The 22,839-nt window shown below is 30.6% G+C and overlaps 2 protein-coding genes and 1 non-coding gene across 3 annotated transcripts; all 3 read left to right on the forward strand.

Moving 5' to 3' along the window:
* Positions 1–300: 300 nt before the first annotated feature.
* Positions 301–4,154, forward strand: LOC126846862 (uncharacterized). Its single transcript, XM_050586684.1, has 4 exons — positions 301–424; positions 2,946–3,045; positions 3,165–3,251; positions 3,426–4,154. The coding sequence occupies exons 2-4, from the start codon at positions 3,031–3,033 to the stop codon at positions 4,152–4,154; spliced, it is 831 nt and encodes a 276-aa protein (XP_050442641.1). The 5' UTR covers positions 301–424; positions 2,946–3,030.
* Positions 2,073–2,191, forward strand: LOC126847253 (5S ribosomal RNA). Its single transcript, XR_007687006.1, has one exon. It is a non-coding gene; the product is annotated as a 5S ribosomal RNA (ribosomal RNA).
* Positions 4,155–19,317: 15,163 nt separating the features above from the next.
* On the forward strand, positions 19,318–20,126 carry LOC126846210 (chromobox protein homolog 1-like). The gene is made up of 4 exons (XM_050585462.1): positions 19,318–19,390; positions 19,468–19,555; positions 19,629–19,757; positions 19,907–20,126. Exons 1-4 carry the CDS (start codon positions 19,318–19,320, stop codon positions 20,124–20,126), a joined length of 510 nt encoding a protein of 169 aa, XP_050441419.1.
* Positions 20,127–22,839: the final 2,713 nt, after the last annotated feature.

A 22,839-nucleotide genomic window follows, 5' to 3' on the forward strand; every position in this document is an offset into this window, starting at 1 on the left:
CATGATACAAAATGTATGCCTGAAATTGTTGATTTATGATTTTCATTTGAACATTTTCCTATTAACAAAGTATATGAAAAAGGAGTTATTTCCCTAACAGTACGTACAACATGTAAGTTGTGTGTAAGTTGGTAGTTTGAGTACACGCGTGTTTAGATTTAAAATGTGTTGTTTTTTTAATTGCTTAAAAAAAGTCCTTGAAAAGTAGTATGGCAATTGACGTTTTATTTAGTTTGCATTTTTAATTATAAATATAATTGGCATTTGTGTTATTTTACAAATTTAACTGAGTTTTTGACAATTAGGCTTCGATGCGGAGCTAAGAAGTTATTGTCTTTATGATTAATTATAATTATTATTTTTATCTGCCAAAAAATTGTAGAAGCTTTCGGTTACTCATTACTTGCGCTTTAAAATCGTGTATGTATGTAAAATATTTAGTTATGTATCTAACCTACATTATGTTATAGGCACTGTAGAAGTAACATATTATTCGTTTCATGTTGTTGTTGTCGTTTTACACACATGTGTGCAAATAGATTTGCTAATAATTTCGAGTGTTGTCTATTTTTTATGGCTCAATTCTACCGAAATTGACTGGCTTCCGTTCTGAGTACAACACTAATTTCTATTAGATTGTATTGGTAATTAGAGTTTATCAAAAATGTCTTTGTTAAATGCACATAGAGAAAAGCACTCACACGTAGCTGCACAACAGTTCTTTGTAAAATCAAACGAATTTAAATTACAACAGAAAAGGCCCGCAATAATGGCTTCGGCCCACACGTTTAGCCAATTCGATAAAATGTTTTGAATCTTTTACGTTTTATTGATAATAAACTAAGGGTAAACAAGTAAAGATTTTTATTCGTATAAGTTAAGTTTCAATATGAGATTAGGTCATATTATGTTACACACGGTAAACAGACACTTACAATCTAAGTCCAATGTATTTTACTTTAAAATATAAGATTGACTGGACAAGTGTAGGTATTTTCAGTGCAGCCACTTTAGAAAATTTAATTTGTATGCGGTAGCTGGTTAATAATTGGGCGAATGACACAAGACACTACTTGTGTTGGCATTTGATATTAACAGCTACGTAATTAATTAATTTTCGATGCTACTTATGGCTATATTTTTATATTTTGGATGCCATGACGTACCTATAGTTTAAAATTTCAAAATTTTAATTAACATTAAAATAATTTTGATAAATGTCAAATTTCAAAAGTATACACCGTGGCAACCAATATATAAATTTTACAATATATATTTTAAAATAGTCATGGCATATTTATTTAAAAGCGGCACCTTAGCCACCAACATTTTATTTAAAATCAAATTAACATTTTGATAATGATCACTCACAATGTATGTATGTCGCGGTCAAAATGCAAAATGGTCTTAGTACCCGTTTTAAATTTTAAAAATTCAGTTTTTAAAATTTCCATAATACATTATAACATACAGTGTATGGGTCACTGTGTTTATTAAAGTGGAAACAAATGATAAAATTCCAAGTATTGAAAAAAAAAAAGTTAAAATTCAGTTTGAAAATTGTTTTGGGAAGTTATATTTATTTACTCTTAGTTTTACTCTTGAGTTGTGTCACATTTTAGAATTAATCGTTCGAAATAATTGTCAAATTTTAATTGTATTTTCTTGGTTCCATAGCAACCACATACTAACATTATTTATTTTTTAACGATACTAATTAGTAATTTGTACTTGTATCTTGGTAATGTTGTACATTTTGCAATTGTCTCATGATGGCCAAAATTCAATATTTTCACATCAATACAGTGTTTAACATCAGTACGACCATTTATCGATGAATAATGTATTAAACATTTATATTATATACAATTTATATTTATAATAGGTATACGTGTTTAATATAATAATACTTAAATGATGTGATTTAGTTTGTAATGTATACATTTTTTTTGTTGCGTTTTATGAATTAGGTTAATTGCAGTAAGCTATGAATAATACAAATTATTTAAATAATATTGTCATTAAAAGAAAGAATATTTGTGTTTAAATAAGTAAAATAAACTAAATGAAACGCCAACGACCATACCACGTTGAATACACCAGTTCTCGTCCGATCACTGAAGTTAAGCAACGTCGGGCGTAGTTAGTACTTGGATGGGTGACCGCTTGGGAACACTACGTGCCGTTGGCATTTTTTTTATTAATTAGTGGCATAAATATTCTTTTGTTATTATTAATTTTTTTTTAATTTGTCTAGTTTTTAGCTTGGACGCGGAGAGCTAAGAAAGTATGTTTTTATTAATTTGTTTCTTTTTTGTGGCTCGACCTACAAAGTTTTCTAAACCGCTGAACCGATTTCTTCTTGTAGTAACCAGCTGTAAATCAGAAATCGTACCTAAAAGCTACTTTATTCGGCCAAAAAGTTCACAGCTTTCCCTTCAAAAACGAGAAACACGCTCAAACAAAATTTTCATATTATTCAACTTAAATTACGGCACTCCAAATCTTATTTAAAAAGTGTTAAACTAGTTCCGAATTTGTATGGAATATTCTTTAGACAAAATGTTATACGTGTGGTATTTATTTGACCTAGATACATTGTGGACATACGGTGACTTCAGTCCTGATAGTAATGGCGCTATTATTTGACATTGTTTTTTTCGGTTTCGCATAGAAATACGTCATTACTATTGACAAACACGAAGAAGACGTTTTTCTTGATAACAACACCTGCATACTTATAATAACGTAGTAAAACGAATATTTCAAAATTGTCCAATGTTTTTTTAATGAAAATGGTATAAAGGAAATAAGTGCCAATAGTACTCCAATAATACATATTTAGATTCAAAATTTATGTTTTAATAAAATTGCTCTTTTTAAATATAAAACAAAATATTAAAGTTTGTATTGTTTTACAAATTGTGCTCGTTTGAAACTATTAGTGTTGATGTTGTGCCGAGAAGATATTGTTTTTATTAGTAAATAAAAACTGTTAAGAAAAATACATAAAGCACTCCGTATATTTCAATGTTCACTATAAACGTATGTAACTATGTAATGTACTGTGAACTTAACATGTTTGTTTTACGTTGACATACATTTTTGTCGCAGTATTACATTATAGTTTAAAATGGAAACACTATAATTATTCATCTTTTCAGAATCCTCTTTTCAAAATGTTTCTTTATCCGTACTTGATGATTTGTTTATGTTTAATTCCAAATGAAATTGATTGTGAAACATCGAAGGTAAGTCTTACATCGTTTGTCAAAGTAACGATAATAACTGATAATTTTTAAACAAGATTTTGTAATATAAATTGAGAGAATTGCCAACATCGTGTCTCACTTAGAAAAACTCAATTACACACGTCTACAAAATTGCTAATGTTTAATCTTTTTCGCGTTCGTTTGTTTTTGTAGGACAGTTTTAGTGGTATTGTCGTTCACGACAAAAGATGGTTACAATTTTTGAATAGCCTATCTCTATCGACTCCCCCACTCACCCAAGTTAAAATCGATCAGTTGTCCGGCGGCCAAACGAAATCCAAAAGGAGTCAAGCGGCTTACTTGCGAAAAATTAAAGAATTGAAATGCGTGTATGGAGGAATCGTACAAGCGATGTTTGAATACCTAAACAAAGTAATGACAAATGCTTGCAACGATCACATTCCAACTGAAGCGATGAACTTGTATGGTATTATCGAAGCCGTGCACATCTTCGAACAATTTCAAGTATATATTGCCAAAATGTTTTCAGTTTTAAAAGTTGCCAACGAGCGTGCCTTCGCTTGGATGTGGGACGTTTACTTTATGCTAAGCATGGCGGTCGAAACGAAAGAGCTCGGCAAGTTTGTTTCGGATTTCAAAGTCGACGTCCGTTTGAAAACAGTTATCGAAACATTTACCCGTTCTTGTAACAAGTGGAAGCATCTGAAACCCATAAACATATCTATTGAACAACACGAAGCGGTTACCGCCGAGAAGATCCTTGGCAATGGCTTATCGGATGTGAAATTGGCACATGACCAAAACGAATGCCCTCTTTATGAGTTTGTGTATCAGTATGCCGGAGGTATTGAATTATCTAAAATGGTGGATGCTCAGTTAAAGAACGACCGGGACTTTGATCATACCCTTGCCCTTGGTTGAATTCCTCGACGGTACACTAAAAGGAATTAAACGCAGTTTGGAATGCACCTATGATGGATGCTATTAATAGTCAAGTTAGTTTTAACTTTTTCACTTTCGTTTCATCAATAATAAAAAACATTAAAATATATTTGTATTGTTCAAGTAATTGACCATTCTAATAATAAAAACGAATTCATTTTAATACCATTGCTAATTTTTTTTTATTTATTGCAAAGTTTAAAACGTGTCAACATTTTACATGAAAAAAAACCCATCTGGGAAATTTTTTGTACATTTCATTTTGTGTACCGATTTCATAGTAAGTAAAAATGGTACGTCACTTTCCATGATACGTACTAAGATGTTAGGTTAGGTGATGATAACACCGTCATATCACAGACTATTTTCATACAGTCTTTGGTCATATATTTGATAATTCATAGAAATGTATAGAATGTACTAAAGTTTTGGTAAAATCCTATACATTTGTATATAATGCCATTATATTAAAAAAAAACACTTGTTTGTAAAACCAAACCATTCTCTGCTCGCTTCGCATCGAACAAAATGTTTTTGTGATTCACCGTAGAATTTACAAAAAACATACTTTTTAAGCAAACATGTATTTTAAAAAATAAATCTTATAGTTCAATATAAACCTGGCCATTTTTAGTGTGAACAAATTGCTTTATGTAATAACGTGTATATTTTATTCACTATTTTTAGTTGAAAAATAATTTACTGAAAATGTTGACTGGTCGATAACCAGTTTTAGATAATTATTTTTAAAGTTATTAAAGTTTAAAAATTAGGAGGGGGGAGAGGGAAACACGGTTGAGAAATATGCGTAGATAAAGATAGTATTACTCACTTGGGCTCAAAAAATGCTACTGCACGTATTCCATGCGGATATTCTAGATTCGTACACGGATGTTTTTTGGTTGTTTTATTTTTACACGAAGCTGATAAGTACGAACATAATAACCGTAGCGGACAGAGAATCGAACGACGAAATTTTACATGAAATGCACCACAGAATGGTCAAGCTCACGAAAAAGTTACTGTCGGATGATGACGGCTGCACTATGTATGACAAAAGTATGGACATGAGATACGACTTTAAATTCTACCTGGTGGATTTAGAACGAATCACGCCCAATTGGGACGGTGTATTCGAAAAGCTAAAGCAAGACTACATACAAGTGAAGGAGAACTTGGAGATCAGTTCGGTTTTAATAAACGAGGAGCACTTTGATTTGGAGCGACTGTATTTGAACAATGTTGTCGAAGACGATGGCATTATGAACGCCTTGACCTCGAGATTTGTTAAGATAGACAACGGATACTATTTGGTAATGTACATGATAGCCAATATGAATTTAGTCAAAAGTCGTATGCCTTCGCTACAACAGTACGTGGTGTCTCTTTACAAATTCCATACATGTTTCGACACTTTGTTAAATGTAATTATGTTACAGTTATGCATTCAACATTTGAATTATTTGGAGACATTACCGCAGAGCAGTCGATCATCGAAAAAAAATTTGTTCAATAATCATCTAGAAAAATACTCGAGTTTCTTAGAAATAGATGGAAAATATCCTAATTGGTACTTTGGCGTGATGGGTAAATTTAAAACAACATGGGAACTGTCCAATGAGAAAATCGCTGATCTAAAACTGCAAGTAACCGATTCGTTAAACCAAATACCCAGCTTTTTACAAGATAAGGTGGATTTCAACTGGACTCCATCATTTGGCAGCAATAACGTTAATGAATCCGAGCTTGAACTTACCAACTTTTCAAAGGCCAACGGTATTCAGTTCAAACTCAATACATCATTTAGTATTAAATGCGCTGAAATATTTGTTAAATACTTAGAAAATATATTGCTAGGAGTAAACTATAAGTGTATTAGATCGGTCATGACACTTCAACAGTCGCTGGTCTTCAACTCGTATGAACGTGATGAACCATAGTTAAGCACGACTGAATCCGGTGTTGAATAAACATTCAACACCACACAAGTTTAATTACTGTATTTTAAAATATCACATTATTACATGAATTCAAATTGATACATTTAAGTTGAAATATACTCAATCCCAAATAATTAATGTCCACTGTTTTATAATTTTAGCACGCATGTTTATGGCTAATATTTAAATAAAAATAATGATTGAACTTTGTGATTAAAATTATCAATTTAAAAAGAGGCCTTTGCTTCTTTTCTTTTGTTACACCACATTGAACCATCTAAACTAAAGTTCTCTCTTTTCTCCATATAGACCATCGGAATCCCCTTTTTTTAATTTTCCTAAATATAATAGGTAATAGATACAACTGTTTAAGCTCAAAAATAAATGAGCGTCTGTAATAAATAATCTTAAACAAACTACAGAACAAAAAAAAACATTTTGCATAATACTTGAGGTAAACAACAAACAACGTGTTAAACTAAAGCTGAAACTGAAAAAAACCGAACACAGTTCGTTTTTCTAGTTCAAAGCAACCGAATTGGTAAAACACTATGGCTTCAGTGCGATCGTGGAAGTTCATTTTTTTGTTTCGTGTCACAGTTGATGAATACATTGGACGGGGCGCCGCCGCAAAGTGAAGAAACTGTGGAAGACCCCATTGATAAATGTTTAAGAGTGCAGCCATTGAAAACCGGATACCTGAAGACATACCATTACGACCGAGAGGAACTAGAAAAAGACGAAACCAATCTCGACAACAGCTGTAGTATTACAAAAGTACTTGGGTCTAAAATGTGGGTGTCTTTTCGGCGCTCAGATGCATTTGCACCTGACGGAAGAACTATTTGCTAAGACACGGCCAACGGCAGTTATATTTTCAAACCGAACCAGCTGATGCACAAATCTACGTGGCCAAGCACATAGATACACGTGTAAAAACAGCACATTGCAGCCGTTCCAACGATTTTAATATGAAGTAATTACCAGCACCCATAGTGCACGCATAAAAGGTATACGGAACATTAGAGACGACACGGCGACCGTGTTGGAAGTGATCGAAGAAAATAAGGAATATGCGGAATGTGTTCAACGAAAACGTTGCAATGGGAATGGTAAGAAGCATTGACGACACGTTTACCAAAAGCGTTTTATATTTTCACGGGATTGACAGTTTCCGATGTTTGATTAACGGCTTTCTCGTAGAAAAAGACGATCCCGTCTTTATGGCAACCGCGAGGCCCTCCATTGTGGAAAAGTATAACCAAGTACTCGATGACGGGCTGAAAGGAATGCGACGTCTGAAATTTTACCAACACACGGTATTTAAGACGATGGAAATAATTATACTGCGAATAACGTGGACGTATGTAGGTTTTCTCGACGAGATGATGGAAACGGACGTAGACAGTGCTAAGCAGTATGCCAACACATACAGTACCGATATTTGAAAACATTTTATGGACGACATCTGGCTAAACGTAGACATGTATTTCGGATCCTTTTACCATTTTTTTTAACACAGTGTACTTGTCCGATACGTATTCTAAACAAACTAATATTATTTACTCCATTGAACGAACGGTCCACCCATTTTCACGCTCTTTTGGGTTTCCCGATACAACACCAATGCAGTCCACAAATAAATCAATAGATGATGTGCTGAATGTGGCGGAAAATTTCATCTCAAAGGTTTATGTCTTAATCGGAAGTCGCACTACCATAAAAATGATTCGTTCATTTCGAACAGTGGAAGTAGAATTTTCTGAATCTATGGACAATAAAGCTGATACAAAGGAAAGAAACGCGAATAAACTGAAAGTATTAAATAGGATTTCTTCGTGGGTAAAAAAACCAAAGAGACGTTGTCCGTTTAAAGATTTCAAAAATAAAATGAACACCTGTTGACCCCGTTTTCCACTTCATGTTGGTTAACTTATCACACTTAAAATATATTTTTGAATAATTTGTGTTGTTGATATTTTATTTTCTGTCGTAAATTATACGTATAATATAATATTTATTTATTTATTTGGTATAGTTTAACAATATTTCTAAATAATAAATATTATTAAAACTTTTGAAAATATATTGATATGTGGTACCTATTGTACAATTAAAAAAGTTGTTTTACACTTAGATTTGTTGGTTAGATAGTATAGAAAAAATAAATTGTGTTTATGCATTTTAAATAATCTAGTGTTTTTATATAAAAAAAAATGTAACATTTATGATATTTAATTTGATAATATCTATTATGAATTACGGTTAGACTATCTCAGACAGCAATTTAATATTGTAAACACGTTTCAAAATATATTTTTAGAAAAACTTATAGTTGCTATGCTACAAAAAATGTATTTAATTATCGTTTTAAATATTGTATTGGCGTACAATAGTTTGTTCTGCACTATTTATTTACTAGTATTTTCATAATTTAACATACCATAATGTTATTAGAATATATTTCAATAAAAGTTTTTTTAAGTATATTTTTACAATTGTAATTGCTTTAAAAGGATATTCAACATTTGTTGTTTGTCAGTTGTATGTCAATGTTATGGCTTTAGTTTTCTCAAATATTTCACACCACTTAACTTCTACTTTATTTGAATATTTTTCAATTCATTAATTCGTGATTAAAAAACTTGTTCCGTATCACTTTAACAAATAAATTATCTTCGTTCAATTTTATGTTTGAAATGTTTTGGTGTTTTATACTTTGTTTTATTGTAAATAGGAATTAGGTAAATAAATAGATGTATTGAAAAATACCCGGTCATACAATTTCAATTATTTTTGTAAATGTATTGATATTTTCGAATATGTTCGATACTGTAAAGAAAATAGTATAGATGTAATAAGTGTTATACATCATTCTAATAATACAAATGAAATTCAATTTTTTTACCTATGTAATGTAGTATGAAGTGTAGCGTTTTGTTTAGTTCTATTTTTTAAATATAAAACAAATAACATTTTTTATTATTTTAAAAATTTAACAAATTCTTAAACTACTATCTTCGATGCGGTGCTGAGAAGGTATTGTTTTTATTACTCGTATTAAAAAAGAAATTATGATTTTTATTCGCCGAGAAAATATAGCACTCTAAAAGTAATATACAGGTGTCCCATTTTTAAATACTAATAGATTTTTCTCCAAAAATATTAATCCAATCAAAAAGTTGTTTATTGGAGACTTTTAGAGTACAAAGTGGGACGTTAAAAAAATATATAGTTGTCGTGGTATGTGTGGTAACTATAGTTTTTGTATTTGTGTTACACAGAAAAGAGGATAACGTGAACGATTAAGATAATAATAATGTAATGGTAATACTAACGATAATGTTAAAGAAAACGACAAAGACAAAAACAAAAATAGAGATAACCACACATACCAAGGTACTACACATGACACGGTTACTGTATGCATCAAGATAAAATAACAAAACTAAAAATAGCTAAAGAGACTTAATTTACAAATTTTGAGTTTTAACATTTAAATTATGGGTTTTACCGAAAAACTTTTCCCTACAAAAGTTGTTAGTTTTGATCAGAACATTTGTTTGGTTAACAAAAAATACATTTAAAAAACATGTTTTTTACTGTGTCGGCCATTTTGGATTTTGGTCTATATTTTTTTTTTAACGTCCCCCTTTGTACTCTAAAATTCTCTAATAAACAAATTTTCGATTGGATTAGTATTTTTGGAGAAAAATCGATTAGTGTGACACCCTGTATATATGTTTTCGGTGAATATTTTGATTGTCACGCATATGTTTTACACGCATTTTTTTAGTATACATTTTTCTACACTATAATTCTCCATCGTTTCAGAACCAACTTTGTATAATGCAACAACTGTACACACATTTTTTCGAGTTAGTATATTTCAAAAATATAACTCACAAGTACATATCTCGAGAATCAAGGAACTTTATAATACTACCGTAAACTGTATTTTCACTGTATTTGTGGTGACCAATCTTCAGATTGGCAAAATGGCTTTCCTCAAGTCGTTGACGACAGTAGTTGTATTTGTAACCGTGATTGCACCGAACGGCATGATTTTCGATTCACCGTTTGATATCGAAATGATAAACCAGTACGAAAACATCCAGAAAATCAACAGGGGATATTTCGCACAACCCAGAATCGACCACATCAACGAGTTGACTTTCGACAGATTGCTGTCACTGAACAAGAAGGTCGATAAGGAAATCGTATGCAGCTACATGTACAATATTTTGTACCATTTACATTTGACCACCCCGGGCAGTTACGACTTTCCTACTAGCGTCCAGCTGTATGAACATGTAGACAAATTTTGTCCTTGGGCCCGAAACATGGTAGTGCACATATTCCATTCGAATATTCTCCATTTGCACACGGAAGTTTTTTGGATGTTTTATTATTACACGAAGCTGATAAGCACGAACATGATAACCGTAGCGGACAGAGAATCGAACGACGAAATTTTACATGAAATGCACCACAGAATGGTCAAGCTCACGAAAAAGTTACTGTCGGATGATGACGGCTGCACTATGTATGACAAAAGTATGGACATGAGATACGACTTTAAATTCTACCTGGTGGATTTAGAACGAATCACGCCCAATTGGGACGGTGTATTCGAAAAGCTAAAGCAAGACTACATACAAGTGAAGGACAACTTGGAGATCAGTTCGGTTTTAATAAACGAGGAGCACTTTGATTTGGAGCGACTGTATTTGAACAATGTTGTCGAAGACGATGGCATTATGAACGCCTTGACCTCGAGATTTGTTAAGATAGACAACGGATACTATTTGGTAATGTACATGATAGCCAATATGAACTTAGTCAAAAGTCGTATGCCTTCGCTACAACAGTACGTGGTGTCTCTTTACAAATTCCATACATGTTTCGACACTTTGTTAAATGTAATTATGTTACAGTTATGCATTCAACATTTGAATTATTTGGAGACATTACCGCAGAGCAGTCGATCATCGAAAAAAAATTTGTTCAATAATCATCTAGAAAAATACTCGAGTTTCTTAGAAATAGATGGAAAATATCCTAATTGGTACTTTGGCGTGATGGATAAATTTAAAACAAAATCGGATCTGTCCAAAGAGGAAATCGTCGATCTAAGACAGCAAGTAGCAGTTTCGTTCAAAAAAATACCCAGCTTTTTAAAAAAAGAGGTGGATTTCAACTGGTCTCCATCGTTTAACAACAACAACGTTAACGAATCTGAGCTTGAACTTACCAACTTTTCAAAGGCCAACGGTATTCAGTTCAAACTCAATACATCATTTAGTATTAAATGCGCTGAAATATTTGTTAAATACATAGAAAAAATATTGCTAGGTGTAAACTTCAAGTTGATTAGATCGGTCATGAATCTTCAACAGTCGTCGGTTTTCTATGCTTATGCAAATCTCAGCTAAGCACGGTTGAATCCGATGTTCAATGTTAAATTAATGTATTTTAAAATATACCACTTTATTACATGAATTCAAACTGATAACAGTTAAAATATACTCAATCCCAAATAGTTAATGTCAACTGTTTTATAATTATAGCACTCATGTGTATATAGATAATATTTAAATAAAAATAACGATTTTACTTTATAATTAAAATTGTTTTTGACGGTTATAATATTAAATGGCAAATTCAGCTTACGACAGAGTTCTTTACAAAAATTATTATTCATTTCATGTCCTACGCTAGTTTACTCCTAAAATAATTACAATTTTTCAGAGTATCTTTTTGAAAACATTTGTATTTATATTGCAGTAGAGCTTTATCATATTTTGAAACTTCAATGGTAACATAGATATTTAATTGAATTTGAAAATGAAGAATAATCTACTGGTCGATAACCATTTTTAAAGTTATTTAAGTATAAAATTAAAGACGGGACGTGGATTGCGGTTGGTAATGTGTGCAAGTAAAATCAGCTTTACTAAACTTTAATTATATTTAAACTATTTATTCAAATCTGGTATCATCCCTTATACATAAACTGAATCCCTTAAACGTATCGAAAATGATCTGAATAACAACATTAATTATTATGAATCACCTTTGTTCTTACAAAAGTGATAGAGGTAATACAACAAGATATATTTTATGTAACCTCGATATCTGTGTTTATAAAATAGTATGTTTTTTTGGTGCTAGAATAAACTACAAGCGCAATATCGAACAATGTATTGTTTATTCAAGTTGTATTACTCGTTAAAACATGATATATCTATGGACTTATTTTCAAAATCCGTAACTGAAAATCTATTTACCTGAAACCTAAATATTCATATATTTTTTTGGACATTATAAGTATCGCTGTTCAAACCGCTGCTAACATATGTGTTAAATGAAACAACCATGGCGAAACAAATAATAATATAGCAAGTACATGCGGCGTCAATTTCGCTATATTATTTGCCCACAAATATTGCGTTGAAATACCATTTCGTTTTCTGGTGAATAAAAAATAAAAATGTTTTTTTTGTTAATCTAAGATTACCTTTGGTTAGTTGACAACGATTCGCTAAGTATGAATTCTGATCTAGTCGCGAATGAGTTGAAGACGATTGAAAACATCCTGTCCTTCGTCGAAATTTATTTGAGATTATTCTTAAAGTGATCTCGCTGGGTGTTGTATGTTCATGAACGATCTACGGGTATGTCTACTACTACTTATGGCGTTCAGAATCTTTTAGAACCAACCAACTCTGCTACAGACTGCATAAAACATCTAGAAGAGAAAGTCAAAATAGAAATACATAACTTTAAAAACGATCACGAGAAATTCGGGTTCTATTATGACTCTGTATCGTCTGCTCTGGTTGTCAAAAATGAAAAAAAGAGTTGTTTTAGGAAAAGACAATATGGTACACTAATGATATTTTCATGATTATATAACGATTGTAACATCAAAAACAATTTTGATAGAACTATACTATATATATTAAAACTGCAAAATATGCAATAACAGGGTTTATGTAACACATGGTTTTTTGTGTAGTAAATGGGTTTTTAAATGAGAGAGATAAAGTTGAGTGCGGTCAAGTCATGAGGAGAGATGTGGCAGAGGCAGTGAGAGTTGTTATGAAGATGAATGGAGAGGGCAAGAGGATTAAGGAAGATTAAGCTCTATGGAGTCGTACGACTAAGGTAGCTGTTCTCCTGTACTTAGGACTGTAAGGCGAAGATGAAGAAGAAGATAGTTGTGTAGTTACTTTTAAGAAGAATATGTAAATAATTCTGTATTTAAATATGGTTTTTTTTTTTGCACTTTGTTGTGGCAAATTTTTGTAAAAGGTCTTCTCACTCAATTTCTTTAACCGAATTTGATTCTATACATAAAATGGACATTTGACATTTGTTGATAGATTAATAAAGATCTTAAATAGTTATTTATGCATTTTAGCAAAGAAAAATGTTTTCACCACTTACAATTGAAGAAGGTTAAAACAAAATATGATTTATAAAATTCTCAACAAATTATCTCAAAAGCGATAATAGTTGTTATTTAGAAGATACATTTATAAATTATAACGTAAAACAAAACACACTTCGTTAATTATAATTTTGTCTACTAGGTCAATTGTATAAATGTTTCAAGTGTTTTTCTTCTTATCACACTTTCACATCGATTTGACTTTTTTTTAAATTAACTAACCATTATAACGACCAGTCAAGCCTAGCAATTTTTAACTTAGATGTATGTTATACATTCCAAATAGATAATAAGCAAACATTTCCTCATATGTATGTATATCACATAATATCATATATTGTAATAACCAATGCCGGCGTTAGATACGTTTTCCTAGTAGAACAGAGCCAAACAAATATTATTTACTAAAATTTGTTTAATAATAATTTTTTTTTTATACTTTTTAGCTAAATTACATTTAAAACTAAATAAAAAAACACAGAGGTGGTACACTGCTGGGCAAAATCAAAATGTAATTTTACCTTCTTATGTCACAGCATAGAAAAATACATTTGCAATAAAAAAAAATATAAAAATGTGTAAATAATTTTAGTATAAAAATTAATTCAAAGGGAGATATAAAAAAAATGTATTACATATGAATATTATAATATTTTAGAGTAACATCATTAAAACTAATTATTGCACCAACATATTCTGATGACCCTTGTACCGTGTCGACCAATAACCACCTTTTTTTTGTCTGTGTTTGTGTCATATCTTTCGCAATGAATTTTTCCGAAATAATTGACAAACATGAATAAGTCTTTTTTCATGATAAGAACATCTGCATTTTAAAAATATAAGTAAAAACATGTGCAATATACTTAAATAAATACAAATATACAGACTCGATATTGCATTTTGTTCATTGAAGCACATGTTAGGCATTTCATCATATATAAAATGTTCTGAATCGAATTTCAAAATATTTTGAGGTGCACTTTTTCCACCAATGAGATAAATGACGTTCCCTATCTTTGTTATACCCATATGAGAATTACACATCGGCATAGGGTTGAGTGTTTTCCAATATTTATATGTAAAAACATAACATTCTACAGTTGCAAGAACATCATTATTCCATCCTCCAAACTACATTAAACAATAAAATTTGAAAAATGATAAATATTATACGAATTGTTATGTTAACAGTTAATAATACACAAGACACCCATTTAGTATTTAGAAAATATGGTTTTATGTTAAAATAGTATTTACTTACAACGTATAAATTATTATTATCGGTTATAATAGCACTGGAATCGCACCGAGCAGTGGGCATCGGAACAAGAATATTCGTCCATATTTTTACAGTTGTATTATAGTACTCTACGGAATTCAAATAATTGTTACCTGATAAATCTGTGCCTCCATCCTATATAAAAAAAAAATTTTTTTAAATCTTATAAAAATTGTTTTATAAGAAACTATAATATCAAATAAATACGCACAACATATATGAACTTCTTTTGAGTACAGGCAGCAAACCATTTTCGAGGTTGATGATTTAGTGGAGTTGTAGGAACCCATTGTTTTGTCGTGGACTTAAGATCTAGTTCTTCTACTTGATTGACATGATCACCATAAACATTTGTACCACCAATATTGCCAGTATTACTCCATTTTCACATGCTACCATCGTTGCGTTTTTGCGGGATGGACAAAAAAATAAATGATTGCTAGATTTCCATTTTAAATTATCTTCATTTCTTATATCCATATACATAACACAGGAATCGCCACTATATGAACTATTAATTGCAAAATTATCTGAAAATATTTAACAAAAGTCATGTAGTTTTATGCGAGTCATAAAACTTTTGTTTACATACGTGTTAGGCTCATATGAAAAGTTTCTCCCTAACGAATGTGGATGTATTGAAACAACATGTACATTAAATATTTCTGTCGTTATGTTTGTAAACACTAAACCATAGAAAATCATGAATATCAATATTAAGGAAATTACTTAAATTAAATATAGATTAATATGTTATTGTAAATAACAAGTTAAGTGAGTTGGAAACAGAATAATGTACTTACAATCCTTGTTATTTCTCACTAAAGGTTCAATAATAATCCGATGAAGTCCTGCTTTCGACATTAAATGCAACTTTAAGTCTTTCATTAAATCTGGTAACAAGTCATTTCGTTCATTCTTTTTAAAGCTTACCCAACCAATGATAAAATCAAATATCTAAAAAAATAAATGTTTTATTAACAGTAATTATTATAACAATACAACCTACATTAAAATAATTTATATTTTCAGATTCTAGTAAAACTACAATATGTATGCTTAATTTGTCAAATAATTTTACTCGTAAATTAGACTAATATACCTTTTCTTCAGATTCAACTACCAAATCGTCATTTCTTAAGAGCTCGACAATGTCATTAAACTGCGAGTCATATAGTTTTTCTAATACAATATCCGAGTTCACAATTGTGCTATAAAAATGTCTTTGTATTATTTGTTGATTATTTTAAAAACTGTTCTGGCTCTAGATCAAATCAGATGGCTCACTTGAAATTTTTTAAAAAATACGACCAACAAAAACTATAAATCTTTTCGTTCATTATAAACTTAGAAGTCTGCATAAAACCAACACAGTTATTATGATTTATATTTCCTTTAATATATTCAAAACATAGTTCTTTTGCATAGTTCATGTCATACATAGTGGCAGCTTGCAACAGGTTCTAAAAAATAATAATAAATAATTAACGAATAATAGTCATATATTTTTTAATTTCATACATGCATACCTCAGCAGTGTGGTCGTCTTTAATATCAACTCTAAAAGTGTATGAATATTTTACAATTGTTTTTAAAATTTCAAAATCCATTTCTTTGATACAAATGTCTTTTTCTACACTTTCTTTGAATGATCCAGTGAACATGGATAAAAATAAAGAGCTTGCAGAAGCCAATATTGTTTTGTGAGCAGAAACTCGTTGGCCATCATCGGCTATTTAGTTTACATCACATAACGTATTTGTCCTACATAAATAAAACCTTGTTAATATTATTATTTCCATTATTAATTTTATAAAAACTAACTGTTAATAAACATTTTTTGAATAGTTACATCACATTATACAATTACAAAGAAACATTGTACAAAAACTGCCACAAATAACAAGATTTCTATAATACACACTATTAAGTGTCTATTATAGTTTATGAATACAATTTTAAATGTGTACTCCTAATTGCTAAAAGTATAACAAATTATTTAAAATTAGTACCTAAACTAATAGATTTCTAATATACAATTTTATCTTATTATGAAAAAAAATAAATTCCAAAATTATATTTTATTTACAACAAAATGTGCACCTATATTTTTATATTATCAGTAATTTGTTCAGAGCTTATTAATTAATAATAAATAATTTATTACTTACTCAAAGAAATGATAAAAATGTTTATAATGTTCTTTCATAATAGCCTCCATATTAGTTTGAACTTGACTTAGATTTGTAGGAATCAGATTAGTGTCTTCCTTAAAACATGTTCCAGATACCATAAAACATAATAAGATATTTAAAAAAGATGGTAAAATTATAAGATTTGACACTATTATCAAATAGGTTGACCCAGGTCGATCGACATGCGAGCCAAGATGAAAAACCGAATTAGCGTGATACCACAAGAATATACTGGCTGACTGTACACTGCTCATTGTATTCAGCATAACAAAATGAGGTTAATCAGCCTTTAAGGAATAAAACTATGGATTATTATTGATCCTTAATGTTTATGTCAACAGCTGTGAGATCAGTGCATTTTTGTGGTATCTATTGTTTGTGTGAGCTATAAGACCACCGGAAAAAATGCATTCATAAAAAATGATATAGATGTATGTAGATTCTAAAAAATATTTCCGTGGACATATGCCGGTACAAACAAAGCATCCAGAAAGAATCCATGGGTTAAACCTAGAAACTTAACCTTCAGACCATATATATATATTAAAAGACTATTCGCCCAGTTTATTAGAATATCATTCTTAAGACAATACTGTAGACCGTAGTACCTTAAACTTAGGACAATTTTTTAAACTGTAATGTTCTGTAATTATAACGTGTACCTGATAAAATAACGTCTTCTGTACAGTTCAAAATTTCAAGTAAACATTTTTTTTTTTAGCTTCGATCAGGAGCTGAGAAGATATTAGTTTGAAGTTTGTATAGGATATGCTGTTTGAAATATTTACATGGTTTTCGGTGGCGCAGCCTAGCTTACTAAACAATTGGAAAAAGTGGACTTGTCGCCTTTATGCAGTTAGCGATTCAAATATAGGTGAAACGAAAACCGTTTCAATATTTCTAAGGTCTTGTTAGAAATCTAAATTTTAATATTTTATATTACAATGAATATATTCCACTATAATAATAATACACTATAGTAATTATTGTTTTTAAGTAAATAGATGACTTATGGCTCACAATACATTTTTTTATACGAATTTTTTGACATTTCTCCAGCTTAAAAACAGGTATGAAATAAAAATTTCCCCTCTGCTTTTACATGTTTTCGTAATATCTCTTTTATTTTTAGCTTCGATGCGAAGCTGATAAGGTATTATATTTACAACGATGTGTATGTTTTTTAGTGTCTGTAAACACAGTAACTTTTTTCCTCTGGATGGACCGATTTATTCGAGTAGCACCTCCATAGATCCGAAATCGTATGCGATTGGTACTTTGATGGGTCAAAAGTAGAAAAAGTCGACTCATTCATCCTCAAAGCCGGTAAAACCCTAAAAAAATTTAATTCATTTTTCAACCGTCAACTTTGATTTGATATATCTTCGCGAAAAACGGTGGATCAGTTCGATTGATTAGGCATGACTCTCTCCCCACACATGCCCTCAAACCCAAATTTTCTCAGGGGGAAGATGATTTAAGAGCAAAACGCTCAAGAAACCGCTTTGGTAATTCCTTACTGTGCTGGTTTACAATGAGTTTGGTTCAGACTGTGCTGAGTTAGAGTTCTCACTATACTTGGATCAGAGTGCTAAAAATTATTCAGGATGTAAAACTTATTTATATACCTATAACACATAATGAAAAACAAAATAGTGACTACGGATTTTTTACATAAGTTGTTTTTATGATTCAGTAATAGTATCACTCGATCAGAAATATTATCCGGAAATTATTAAGTGTTAAAAAATTAAAAAGTTCACTCTATTCTTTTCAAAAACGGTAATAGTAAACATGTTTTAAATGACTTAAATTGTAAACTTTTAAACATTTTTTTTTGTTTGAAAGCAAACCAGTTTTGTAGAAAAAAAATATACATATATGATTTTTGACAGTAATCACATTAGACCATAGAAACGAATGAAAAGTGTCCAAATGGTTGGCTCGTTAATAATAAAACGACATTTATATTGATATTCTTGTCTTGGCAACGTTAATCCGGTATCGTTATTAATGTTTGTAAATTATAACAAATCAATTTTCATCGTCTCGACTTACCAATTTTTCAATCGACTATTTCACAATTATTATAAATGTATAAACGCGTTGTTATTTAATCTTTTGTACATCTACATAGTGTTATTCGACTTTTTGTGATAGTGTATCGTTTAATTAACTATAACATTGTGTTCGTTATTTAATATTGTACTTTTTATTGAACATTGTGTTCATTATTTAATATTGTACTTTGTATTTAACATTGTATCAAATGGCCGATCACCGCAGTGTAGAAATAACTCACGGCGCTCGTTCTTCGACCGTCGGTTCACCTGCTGAACAAGGTTGGTATCATATTCTACGTTGTTGTTGTTGTTAAGTTGGTACGCCTAGTGACCTAATGTTGTTTAATTAAAATTAGAAGACAACCGGAACACGCCGGACTCTTGTCGCGGTCGAGGTGTCAAAAGGTCATACGGCAGCGACGAACCGGCGTCCAAACGACCCAAGTAACCCCAAATAGATCTACATGGTTGTATTAATATTATTATCAACGATCTACATCAATAATGCAATTTTTAGAACCGACCGGTTTGATTTTGAGGAAGTCGACACCTCCGATCACCAGAGTGACCAGCCATCAGCTGATGAAAATGATAGCGGTTCAAAAATCTGTGTTGATTACAGCAGCGACGACGAAACCACAAACGAGTCAGTAACAACTTTGTCCGTTTTGTGTAAACCAAAAATGCGTACATTTTGTTTTTATCAACATTTCATAATTAAATATCATACGTAAACTTAAAAAACATTTATAAAAAATACTACCTAAATAGTACCATAATAACGTGTTTCGGTAGCATCGAAAATAAGGAGGAAGAAGCCGCTGATAGCTACGTTGGACATGAACCAGAGGAGGTATTTGGAATGAAAAACGACTCTAACGGAGGACTAATGTACTTGCTGAAATGGAAACATGCAGACTATATCAATTTTGTTCCTGCCCGAGTGGTGAAAGTGTTAAGCCCTAAAATTGTGTTGAAATTTTACGAAAAATGTCTTGGGTTGGACTACTCGTAGCAGCTAGTAATTTATCAATTTGAATTGAATTATCAAATATCCTGTACTGTTATACTGTGTTAATTGTATATTTGTAATATTATTTTTTTTTAGAGCAAAATGTACATTTACAATTCCTTTTATATCACTTCATAAAATATGATTATATTGTCAGTCATTTTTTCAGAGCTTATTAATCAATAATAAATAATTTATTACTTACTCATAGAAATGATACAATTTTTTATAATGTTCTGCGGTAATAGCCTCCATATTTGTTTTAACTTGATTTAGAGTCTTGTAAGAATTTTGTTTTGTTGAATTTATCAGCGTTTTACTTGTTCAAGAATTTCTAAGATTAGTGTCTTTCCTAAAACGTGTTCCAGATACCAAAAAAACATAATTAGATTTTTAAAAAAAGATGGTATAATTATACGATTTTATAATGCTATTAAATAGGTTGACCCAGGTCAGTCGACCAGCAAGCTAAGCTGAAAAACAGTATTAACGTGTCACCACAACAAAATACTGGTTGGCCGTACACTGCTCATTGTATTCTGCATAAAAAAATAAGTTTAGCCTTAACATCCTTTAAGGAATAAAACCAACTTTTAAAAAAATATTATTAAAAATAACTTTTATCGTGTGTGTTCGCTCGACTCCACTTCTCCAGGACCAGCTGACAATCTCAGGGACCCAGGTAGAAGTATTCTACATATTTATATATATATATATATATATATATTGTGTTGTTAGTTTTACCTCGTAAATACATAGTTATAATTGCATACTTAAGAGTAACGTCATTTAAAGATATGACAGCCCGTGTAGTTCCTCAAACGATGTACACAATCTACGAAGGGGACTCTCAGGTTGTGATAACTTGTCATTTTATTTTAAGTACTCATTGCGTTGGACCTTGGTATTAATTTACGTTAAATAGAAAATTACTAGTATTCTATGAATCGGCATATTATAAAATAAATTTAACATTTAAATAATTGACGGATTAATTTGTTGATATATTTATCGTGGATTATTTATTACGTTATACCGCACAGACGTATATAAACAGGGTGATTTTTTTTATCATGGACCAGTCAATATCTCACCGAGTTTAATTAATAATTGAATTTTTTTTTAAAAATGTTTTTATATAATGTTATGTCAATTTTCCACAAATTATTATGCTTCTACCCGCTCCCCAACTAGTTTTTTTGATAGCAACTTTTGAAACTTAAAAGGTAACGTATATATTTTTTAATCTTTTTAAATTAAGATTATTCTACTAAAAATGTTGACTGGTCGATAACCAGTTTTGGTTTGAAGTTTCAAGTTTAGGGCAGGAGGAATATTATTAGGAGGTAGTATTATTTTTATCTGCGCGCACTTCCCAACCGTACTTCCCCTCCCGTCCTAACTTTTAAACTCTTATAACTTTAAAAATAATTATCCAAAACAAGTTATAGCAACTAGTAAACATTTTTAGTGAAATATTCTTAATTTAAAAAGATTAAAAAATATATACGTTACCATTTAAGTTTTAAAAGTTGCTATCAAAAAAACTAGTTTAAGAGGGAGTAGAAAATTTGTGGGAAAATGAAATCACATTATACAACAACACTATGAGAAAAAATGCAATTATTAATTAAACCAAGTGAGATAAAAAATCACCCTGTACATATTCGTTACTAATTTACTATTGTTTTATAAAATTCACTATAAGCATTCCTCTACTTGGGCCCGCATTGCACCCCGGTCCCCCGGACCTATTATTATTTATATTATTTATATATATATATATATATATATATATATATGATTTTAGGCACAACGATTTTATGTGTATTTAGTTTCAGAAACCGGCCCAAGAATGGGTGTGCTAATATATTTTTAATAAGTTCTATTATAATTATTATTTTGAAAATGCCGTTCTAACGGCAATACGTACTAATACACCATTCTTATTTTTTTTTTGTGTGTATGTGGTTATCACAATCATTAATTGGTCGCTATATTTAAGGATTTTCTTACATTTCTATAAAACATAAGACATTACATAGTAATATTAAAATATGTATGTCTCCTGACTCCTGTTGACACACCGAAGTGCAAGTCAGCAAACTTCAAGAAAAAACAACAACGATCTGGTTTTTTTTTTGCCACAGGCATGTATGTTTAACCCTGGGTCTAATTTTTTACGAACCACTCAGATTCAGCAGTAGTCTTCATATTATTATTATTATTTTTTTTTTTTCATTATATATTTTAAAATGAGATATAGTATAGTAAATAGCAATTTTTAAATAAATATTGTTTGTCGAAAAACATATTGTTCTCAGATAAAAGCACAGATTATACATTGCAAGCGAAGTTAAAGAGAAATTTGGATTCGTTAAATCATTAGGTTGCTGGCATGAATTTCGGGCGTATTTTCAAATCGGTTTTTGAAACTCTTAATGTGACCACAGGTTACCACACCCCGTTCCCGAGAGTCTGTATCAAACCATACACATGTGAGGCTTTCACACAAATCACATTAACAAAACCATAAAGAGAACAAAAAGTAAAGAACAATCCCAAGATAAAACCCATAGCGATGACACTCGTACGCGGAAAAATACATAGTAGGTCCAACTAAAATTATGGTTAATTTAGAGACACAATAAATTAGTAATTACTAGTTGGAATAACTAAATTAATAGTTGGGCCAACTAATTTTTTAGTTAAAGCA

This window comes from Adelges cooleyi, unplaced genomic scaffold (genome assembly GCF_023614345.1).
Source record: "Adelges cooleyi isolate 19-005CV unplaced genomic scaffold, UGA_ACOO_1.1 ACOO_flye_CR_arks_rails_tigmint_CR_PRNA_9, whole genome shotgun sequence".
NCBI lineage: Eukaryota > Metazoa > Arthropoda > Insecta > Hemiptera > Adelgidae > Adelges > Adelges cooleyi.

What these genes read in the sequence shown, in the direction of transcription:
- LOC126846862 (XM_050586684.1), top strand. An exon ending in TTGATTGTGAAACATCGAAG is followed by an intron (nt 3,252 to 3,425) that starts GTAAGTCTTACA and finishes TTGTTTTTGTAG; the next exon opens with GACAGTTTTAGTGGTATTGT.
- LOC126846210 (XM_050585462.1), top strand. Translation starts at nt 19,318, where the DNA reads ATGGCCGATCACCGCAGTGTAGAAATAACTCACGGCGCTCGTTCTTCG. An exon ending in CGGTTCACCTGCTGAACAAG is followed by an intron (nt 19,391 to 19,467) that starts GTTGGTATCATA and finishes AATTAAAATTAG; the next exon opens with AAGACAACCGGAACACGCCG. An exon ending in GACGACGAAACCACAAACGA is followed by an intron (nt 19,758 to 19,906) that starts GTCAGTAACAAC and finishes GTGTTTCGGTAG; the next exon opens with CATCGAAAATAAGGAGGAAG.